Source organism: Phoenix dactylifera, chromosome 15 (genome assembly GCF_009389715.1).
Source record: "Phoenix dactylifera cultivar Barhee BC4 chromosome 15, palm_55x_up_171113_PBpolish2nd_filt_p, whole genome shotgun sequence".
In the NCBI taxonomy this organism is placed as follows: domain Eukaryota; kingdom Viridiplantae; phylum Streptophyta; class Magnoliopsida; order Arecales; family Arecaceae; genus Phoenix; species Phoenix dactylifera.
The window spans coordinates 5919610-5929871 of NC_052406.1; the positions used below are offsets into that span (position 1 = coordinate 5919610).

A 10262-nucleotide genomic window follows, 5' to 3' on the forward strand; every position below is an offset into this window, starting at 1 on the left:
TAACAAAATTAGATGCATACGATCGAGGAAGGGAATGATTACCGACGAATCTTGCCACATGGCGTTGCTGCGAGATTGCTCAAGTCCATCATTAGAACATAAGAACTCCGTAAAATCAAGTTGAGGACACCCTGATCAGCGACCTAACAAAAGAAATATGTGGTGCCAAACAGAGGAAAGAAGAACCTGCTGTGGCTACTTCCATACTCTCCTTGCGCTTCTCCATGCTATGTATTTTGATCTTTGATACCCCTCTGCACCGTGTTATTCATACTTTGAAAGCACTGCCACTTAGAGCTGGGCCCTCTGCTAGAGTTAAAATGAGGGGACGCTAGATTAGATGATTGATTAAAAAATTTGTATGTTTGAGGCGTTTGCTATAGAGGATTTATTCAAACTTAGGCCCCAAAATGTAATTAGATGTTTCTGATAGAAAAAAGGGAGTGGTGCTTCTTTACGCGAAAGGAATAAAGAAAGGGGCCTTTAAATAACTACATTAACCCAGGTGTTGGTCTGAGGGACACCTACTCCCCTCTTTTTTCTAATTATCATCTTCTCTGCAAAACCTCCATTGGAACCAACATACCCTTCAGGCATTGCCACGCATATAATCAGCTGATGCTCGATTACCAGAGCAGCATACAAAAAAAATATACTCTTCTAAAACCTGTGAAGATCCTGTCGATAATAACATAAAATTCACAAGCTCAATCCCAGTAGCCTCATTTTTTGGATCTATACGGCACATATATGACAGATTGGCTACAAGCAAAAGCAAATAAGCTCCTTTTAAGGTGGGTGTGTGTGTGTACGTGTTCTTTTCTTTTTTTTTTGCGTTTTGGGGGGCACCGAAGTCATCTTGCATTAATAATTCACAAAGAAGAACGGTCAGTCCTATTTACAAGAAATTTACAAGCAGTCTAATTACTAACTTAGAAATGTGATCAGCATGGTTATGATCACACTGGAATAAAAAGCTTATGGGCTTTCGAGCAAGAAAACCTGAATCCGCTTGCATGCAAAACAAAATCTGATAACCGCGGTGTCACAGAGTGAGATTCTGGTGGAAGTCAAAGCTTTTTGGTAGAATTGTGGCATTGTGGAAGTCAGATGCTATACACAGGCGACTCAGAATGCTGTACAGAGGTTAGCCTTCATGTTAGAAGAGCACTCCTGCTGGACCGGGCTAGCAGGACCACAAAGCCTGCTCCGCTTCGGCTCGGATATCCTCACACGAGATATGGCTGCTGCAAGAGCATCCACAAACCCACAGTCATCCTGCTCCTCTGACTCCCGACTCGAACTTCCCAGAGATGAAGAGCAATTGGCTGCCCAAGTCTTTTCCAACTGAACCCGGGGTACTCTACTCTTGTTAGCGACCCTAAATGCAATAGGTAAAGCCTTGGCTGGGCATTCCGTGTGGAAAATAATCCATGGATGCCCTGAAATTAACATGTACAAAATTACGATCATTCTTTTTCGAAGAAAAATTAACTGAATAAGAGATATCTGGACATACTTAGGACATCGTCAGCAGCCATCCTTCTGGAAACATCACGAGTCAGCATCCAACTTATCAGATCCCGTGCATGTTCGGATATCAGTTCCCACATGCCGCTGTGGAAATCAAGCTCTACTGTCTTTATAGCCTCGAAGACAGCTTCCAATGAGTCCCCTTGAAATGGAAGGACACCGACTAACAGTGCATGGAGGAGAACACCAGCACCCCAGATGTCCACTTTCTCTGAGTAATGGCCTGAGAGAACTTCTGGGGCAACATAGGCTGGGCTCCCGGCAAGACCGGACAATCTCTGACCTGTTTCAAAGTGAGTCAAGAAAATAAGTTACGGATAATTAAAAAGTAATCACAAATTGGGTAAGCCATTCAAAGTGAAGCATCCTCTCATATTTTAAAGCCATCAGTGAATTGAAGTATAACCATTTTATGGGGAGAGAGTAGAACGATACTAAAAGGAATGTGGTCCATCTAAACTCGTAGAAGACCTGTGGTAAGCACTTTTGAAGTTATACAAATGATGTAGCGTATAATCTGCTAAGGAGTGAGTACCAGTAGAGAAGATCGTGTAGAAACTATCATATTTCAATCACTAGACACCAAAATCTAATGTAATACCACTTAACCATCTCATGGAATTTTTGAGGGCTAAACAAAACAAATAGCCCCCAAAAGGCAGCATTTATAGTATGATAACCTCGGGAAAAAGATTGGAGGGAAGCAATGTTTAAGACTACATCTTGATAGTAAAAGACAGAATATTTAAGAAATGAAACCACATAACTCAAAAATATGACAGTTTTCAGCTAGGTACTTTTTTTATCAGCTATTCCTGCATATAAAAAGCTTGTTTTATCCAAGTTTCTTAATTTGTAGAAGTTGTTATCTTCAAGTGAAAGCAAAGAAACATAAAGTTACAAAAAAGAAAGATCCAAGTGGCCAGCTCTTATTTTGTCTATTGTCATTTTGCTAGTGTACCTCCAATAAATATAAGACCCCTCGGTCGACACTAATGTAACCACTAATTTTTAGGTCCCCAAAAGGACAAAACTGCTAACAGGATGCCCTAACATCTTCAGACAGAAAACCTTCAGGAGAGAGTTACCATGATGTCTGCTTTTTGGGAAGTATTCAAGGTCCGAGAAATCAACAAATGATGAAAAAACAATAAAAAAGCCAACTTCAAACGACCATACAAGGTTTAGTATGATTTATGTTTACTCCTAACCATTCTCTTATCTACTTAGCCTTTATTGCATAATTTTAGTCCAATACAGACTCCTTTCACCTCCAGAACTTGACTATGTCATCTATTAGTCTAGACCAGGATTCAGTTTGTACTGCCTAAAAAACAACAAACTAGATGTTAACATACCACGAATATGGTACCAGAGCCTTCCACCACCATTACGTCCCCTCAGAAAAAAAAGTAACAAAACAAGCAAAATTTGAAAAAGAAAAAAATAGATTTTGACCCATTAAAGATTGCTTGCAGTATTAGACTTGTCGTACATTCATGAGAGAATTTTAAGTAGTTGACTACTCGTTCAATTTTCTGTGATATAAGTTCGCCTTTTTCCCTTATGTGCAATAACTCATCGTTATATTACGAGTGCCTATAAGGCAAACATGCATAAATGTTCTATGAACAATGGAACTATATAGCAAATCACTTCCATAACAAATGTTAAAAGAGAGAAGAAAATTCTGCTGCAGGCTACTCATTCTCTCATGACCCGTTTGCAACATGGGTAACTATTGTAAAACGAGTCACTCATGCAAGGTTAATTATTCCCCAGATTCTGCAGAAACCACACTCCTAGTGCTCCCTCCATCAGATGATCAAATTACAGAAAATGCCAACCATGCTTAACTTGGATCCGGAAAAGTCCTCCAGCTGTTTTCGTTGCTAGCATAAAAGAATTCCGACCATACATAACTTGAGTTTTTTCTTTGTCCATTTTCTTTTTTGGTAGGGAGGTGTAACTTTCTCTTGAAGATGCTTACAATTATGTTCCTTGCTTCTTTGAAGTATCAACCTCACTTGATTCTCCTCTATCATCTTTGCTGGATTCTTGCCAATATTGTCACTCATGATATAAACAGTCTCTATCTCTAGATGATTATGGTCTACTTTCAACATCTCCCCATATGCCAATTGATTCTCATCCATTGTTCTTTCTTTTCAAATTCAAACTCTTCTTCTTTCCATCTTCACATTCCAACAAAAACATAAGCATGTTCTATTTCTCAAAATGACCACAATATAAGATGATGCACCTTGCCACCAAAAAATTCAGGTCACACGATGCTTATGCACCTCCAATCATTTCACTGTCATAGCTGTGAATGGAAATGAATAACCACCCACATCCCCATACAACATGACAGATTCCACATTATCCATTTTAATTTCTTCTATCAATTCCCATTAATGGGTTATGCTCAATTCTATGGGATTAGTATTTGAACCATCTCACCAAAATGGAAACATTTCACAGTGAAGCACTTTTAGAACTTCTCTTGTTGCCATTCTTGTAACATCACCGTTGTTCAAGAACATGCACTGAGAATAAAAAGGTAACTTTCAAAAGATATGCATATATAAAAAGCTACATCTATCTTTTTTTAATCGAACATGTAAATATTCATCTTTGGCCACCTAAATATGGCATGCTACTTTATCATCTTGAGCATCTAATTGAACAAATGGTAAATACTGAGTTGTAAAAGAAACATCCTAATTTTAGAAATTCCATGCACGATGCAAAATCTTAGAAGTTATCATTATCAAGTGGGCAATACACTCTCTCTTTTTTTGAAAACTAGGATAAAGGAAATTCTGGTTGAAATCAAGTTGAGGCGGGACTCGAACTCAAGTCCTTGGCAACAACCCCAAAGACTTCACCCCATCTGCACTACATGGAACCCTCAATATGCCATGACAACTAATGAGCATAATCCACAAACAATATTACACGTAAAGAACTTGCTTCATCAATCAATTTCTCTATGGTTATTTCGCCATATTGGGCCAAATCCCTAAAATTTTCTGTACAGATATTTTCATTTCATCTTAGAGATTTATGTTAATCAAAATGGTCAAAATCCAAGAATGTAAAGTAACCAATGAAACATCAGGACTCTTCTTTGAAAAGGAACCAAGTTAGACTTCAAGATCTATACAGTGGTCATAAAACTGATACACCACGGGCCAGCTTGCTACTGTTGTTGTAACCAATGAATAGTTTGATTGAGCAAACTCTTCAAACAAAATTTCAATCATCAAATCCCTTAGAATATGGACCTTTATATGGTCCAACAAAACAATTCACTGTTGGCTAAGCATCAAGTGAAAAGCGGAGATGTCACTGAATCTCAAATGAAAAAGATTTTGATTTCCATGAACACCGTGTGGACTTTTCCCAAAATTTAGTAAGTCTGCAATACATTGCTTTAAGGTTCACCATCCATGTATTGGATTTCAATAATGATTCTCAGTACTCTGATGAATGGTGAGCCTTGAGTCTAGCTGAAATTAAGCTGATATGAATTTATAATTAAGTTAAAAGTATAAATTTAGTTATCAAACTTAAGAAGCAAATAAGTAGGAGAGGAAGGAAAACAATGAAAAGGGAATAAAAATATGTAAAACCCAAAATCCAAGTAAGTTCCTGAAATCTTTTTCTCTGTTTCCATTTATTCGCACACATTTTTCATGACAAAGTGATGAAAAGCTATCATAGTATCATACTATTAGGTTATCTATTTCAAAGTAAAACAAAAACATCTGGGAGCTAATTCTCCACTTTGTTCACTCAAAAAACTTACAACTACTCAGTCATCCCTAGTCCACAAACCCTTTTTGTCCAATATGGAACCTTTGAGCTTATGAAGGCCAATTGAATCCCTATAACAACCCAACTATTTTTTTTAATGCTAAAATGGAATGAGGGTTAATATTCAACTAGAATAGGATTGCAAGTAATGGTTAGCAACCCTGAAAATTAGTTGTTACAGTGCCGTAAGCAATCAGGCCTGCCTTGGCTGGCATAAGGGCCCGATATGATGAATGTCTTCCAAAAGATTGTGTATATTCATTAGGAGTATACTGTTGAGCTTAGCTTTAGCCTCCTAAAGATAAACTTGAATATAAAATGCCACCAAACTGCAAGGCATGGACCTATAGCTTAGTATCAAGAATTCACTTTCCTTTTGGAAGGAATGACTTAATGAGGTATCACGGTAGAGGAGAAGGGGGGAAAGGACGAACACTTCTACCTGTTGTCAATGTATGACATGCTTGCATTAAAGTAGTATGTTGTTTGATGCCTACTCCTCTTTCCACCTACACATGGCGATTGAAAACAAGACCAAATAAAACCACTATAACTTATAGCACAAAAAAAAAAACCCAGACTACAGAAATATTATAGTTTTCCCTTCTGAGATCCAATAAAACTGTGTTAATGAAACCAAAATAATGTGAAAGGAGACCAAGCATAAACCATGTTTAGGGTAGACCAACTCAAGGTCCCAAGACACTCAACCACAGAACACCATCATATCTAAATTAAGCATCTTTTTCCAAGTACATACATTTTTCAACTTCTTCAAAGCTCAGTGCCTGCAAAAGAGAGACACTCTCTCAACAATTGGTGAATAATTTTGCCCTCTATTTTTCATAGGCCTCCAACATTAATATTCTCAAATTCTAACCACAAGAAATTATTAAAAGATTTGCCTTTCTACGATCCAGTTAGATTACTAAGAGCATTTCATGCATCCCTGCGTTGTATCTTTGCTGCCCCTGTGCCAGAAGAACACAAAAACAGTCAAGAAATTCCTGCACGGAATTAAATATAAACTAATATGTACTACCATTCCCAACTGCTACTCTTTGGCTTACGGCCTGATTTAGAACCATTACATGGTATTCACAAGTTTACCTCCAGATGTAAAATGTTCACAAACTTTAATGGGTCATGCCAATGTATTTCTAAGTATCAGTTGTAAGATGACTAATTATTGGCACCACATGCACTATAGGTATTTAATTACTTGCTTCAGAAATAGTCGATGAACTAACTTCAAAGCTATCTATGTTCCTATTTTTTGAAGCTATGTTGTTCAATCTAAATTATATTTTAAATTTCCATTCTATTATATAACACAAATTCTAGAGGAGTGCATTCATGGTGCGCCACACTCTGCATCTCCATGTTTCCCAAGCCACGCATGGCGTATTGCTTCGTTTTTCACCCTACAAAAGTTGTGAGTTGTGGCCATTCCTCATGTCCCAGCATTTACTATGGAAGACAGCCATGATGAATAACACATCATGTGAGAACCCATTGACTTAGTCTTGAAGGAAGGAATCTTCGTGATCTTTAAAATAAAAAACTTATGAATTTAACAAGGTTATTGGCAAATTTACCTCCACAGAATTCATACAATTGTCTGAATAACTTATACCATGATCCACCATGTTATCTTCATGAAAGCCTTCGATAAGTTTATGTCATTACACTTCGTCAGATTTCCAATGAACTTAAGAAGCATAAATGTGTGAGTAAACAAACCAATGTGTCATCATCATTTATGCTCCCTATATCACGTTTTTATAGTTCATGAAAATTTTTACAGATTCACTTTCTTCTTGTCGACCATCTAGAAGGAATGAAAAAGACAGGGTAGCCGATCAACTTTTTGAGTTGTTGGAACATTTTTTTCTTTTGAAAGGGAGGTGCTTTTTTGTTTAACTTGAGGCCTTACCACTTCAAAGTAGTTTATTGATTGGATGGATGGACAGACTAGATTCCAGAATCCTGATTGTACGTTATTGGTCCCTTTGGCCTTCATATGCCCTGTGAATATTCCAACAGTGGCAATTTATCAGTAATTAGTACAAGAATCTATAAATGGAAAACCCTACAGCCAGGGTGTACATCAAGCCTAAAGTAAAACTTAGAATCTTCTGCAAGATTCAGTGCTCCTGGGAATTTTGTAGATCTAAGGAATCATCTTGCTTATTGCAATTACAATAAAGTTTCCAAAATTTGCAAATACTACAGCCAAACTCATGTTGTCAGATCTGTAAACAACCCAACGAAGTACAGCAATGGCCACCTGGGATTAGAGATACGTGATGTATAACACTCCATGCATAGACAAACACTTCTTAGGTCTACAACATGCCCATGGATAGACAAATAGGAAAACTTAAACCTCACTTTATTTTCTAATTTCAACCATCCACTGAACTTCAGCATGCCAAGCAAAATCTAGAAGAAAAAAAATATGCATTGCATAACAATCAACTCTTCATTATAAACCTTGCTCCAAGATGGACTTAATATAACAATGTAATTGCACATAAACATAGCAAAATTTTTCAGCATAAGAAGGGAAAATTACAATGAAAAGTTACAATTAAATTAAGAAAGACTAGATCATTACCGTTGGTAACCCGCACTGCCAACCCAAAGTCAGCAAGCTTCATCCCTCCTGATGTCGTGAAAAGAATGTTCTCTGGCTTGATGTCTCGGTGTACAACTCCCATCTCATGACAATACTTGATGACCAAAACCAGTTCTTTCAGCATATTAGCAGCCATCTGCTCCGAGTAACGCCCCACCCTGGCCATCTGATCCAAAAGCCGACCCCCTGAGCACAGCTCCATCACCAGATGGAAGCAGTCCGAGTCCTCAAAAACAGCCTTCAGGTTCACGACATTCGGGTGCCCCGAGAGGTGCTGCATGATCTCCACCTCCCGGTGCACCGTCTCCTCCCCGTTCTTCCGCAGCGTCTTGCAGGCAAACACCTCGCCGCTGGCCTTGCTCCGGCACACCCTCACCGACCCAAACTTCCCCTGCCCGATCTCCCCGCCAAGCACATACTCCCGCTCCAGCTTCTTCTTCCGGCGAATCTGAGTAGCCGACTCAATGCAACCCAGCTTTCTTTTGTGGCCTCGCCCGGGCGTATCCGGCGACGACCTCCCGGATGGCGGCGCCGTCATCACGACCACGGCGCCGCCGCCGCCGCCGCCATTGCAAGATCCCATCTTTTCCGGCCGAACCTTCAGCTCCCTGCACTTCTTGCTCCGGCGACCATGATCGCCGCCATCGGACGGGTGCGATCCAACAGTAGGCGAAGATTTGATCCCCTTCCTCTTCCTCCTGAACGACTCCATCCCCGTTCAAAGAAACCTACTCCTACGATCCTATCTACAGTTCTATACCAACGAGATCCGAGGGGTTATATGAATCAAACCGGTTCTTGATAAGGGCGAGCTCGCAGGATCGGACCCAGAGGCCGCTTGTTCTCTTTCTTCCGGCGCATCGGAGCCGGAAATCGACGTGCTCCGGCAAGGGAATAAGGGACGCCGCCTCCCGTCAGAGAATATCGACGGCGGAGCCGGCTACGGAGATCGGAGAGAGGGGAATCCCTAGAATCTCAACGGAGGGGAAGAAGGGAGCGGTGGCAACGCTCGGGAGACGGAGTCGGTGAGCTTACCGTCATCTGGTGGAGTGAGACCCCGCAGGCTGAGAGGAGCGCGAGAGGTGCAACGAGCAAGAAAGAACCGACACCCGCCGGCCGGCTTTCCGTTGGTCTCTTCGGCGTAGGACCCACGCAACCGGGGCCTGTCGCTTCCGATGGGCCAGAGGCCCGGCTTAACCAACTCGAACGGCACGATCACGGCCGTCGGAATAGGGGGTGGGAATCTGGTTGATGCGACGGGTTGTGCCAAGGCGAGGGGAACAAGTTTGCCACGGAGCAACCGGGGATCAGCGGAAAATATCCCGGGAAAAGGGGTACGCTTCGCTTGGATTTCTTCCGTTCTTAAATTCGGAGGTTGTGGTCACCGCTAGGTAATCAAGGGTCTAGCGATTACACCGTTCCAGAAAACAACGGTGTCAGCAGGTCACGGTCGGTCATCGAGAATGGGACAGGTGTCTTAAAAGAGCTGCCGGATGTCCATGCAGTGGAGAAATTATACCCTACACCGGCTGATACACCGGGCCAATTATTTTTAGCCACATGGCACGCTTGGCTACCTCAGCCGGCTCCGAGGGGCGGATCAGTTTGGGGATAGTCATCCCTCATTCGGGAGACCCGTAGGGTGACGCGGTTGATGGACGATGTTCAGATAGGACACGTGTTCAGGGAGGCAAACAGGGTTGCAGACTGTGTCGCCTCTTATGTTGTCCAGCACTCCAAGAATTTTACTTGAACGTCTGACTCTGACGTTCATCCTTATTTGCATCTTTTACTTTTCCGCGATTTGGTAGGCTGTATTCACGTTAGAGTTATATAAAATGAGTAGGCGCTAAAAAAAAAAAAAAAAAAAGCAAAAATGATATGCATGATGGCCCCATATCCATTTTTTTTAAATTATTATATTGAATAAGAATTTAATGATATTTTTTTTGCTATGCTAAATTGTTACAAATAATATTAGTGGAGAACCTACTGCTATACATGACATTTAGTACAAACTCCTTGAAGGGTCATTGTGATTTTTGTTATTAGATTCAAGTGGGCGAGGACTTGTGCATATTTTTAATCCTATATTAATTATATAATAGATAAATATTAGATTCTTATACCCGGCTAAAAAAATAAAATAATACTTTTTAACTATACTTTTTTGGACGAAGTAGAGTGCGTTAGGGTTAGGCAAGTATAATTTATAACCAAGGTTTAAACAAGTTTTAGATGTCAAATGGATTTGATAACTTTTGTT

At 40.3% G+C, this 10262-nt stretch overlaps 1 protein-coding gene across 2 annotated transcripts; it reads right to left on the reverse strand.

Moving 5' to 3' along the window:
* Window positions 1-813: 813 nt before the first annotated feature.
* On the reverse strand, window positions 814-9351 carry LOC103723175 (serine/threonine-protein kinase PEPKR2-like). 2 transcript variants are annotated; one of them, XM_026799995.2, is made up of 5 exons: window positions 7976-9351; window positions 7292-7383; window positions 5798-5864; window positions 1520-1816; window positions 814-1442 (listed from the first exon to the last, which is right to left on the reverse strand). In XM_026799995.2, the coding sequence occupies exons 1-5, from the start codon at window positions 8706-8708 to the stop codon at window positions 1129-1131; spliced, it is 1503 nt and encodes a 500-aa protein (XP_026655796.2). In that variant the 5' UTR covers window positions 8709-9351; the 3' UTR covers window positions 814-1128. The 2 variants fall into 2 exon arrangements, with proteins under 2 accessions (XP_026655796.2, XP_008812230.2); XM_008814008.4 differs by lacking the exons at window positions 5798-5864; window positions 7292-7383 and having other exon boundaries at window positions 7976-9340.
* Between the last annotated feature and the right edge of the window lie 911 nt (window positions 9352-10262).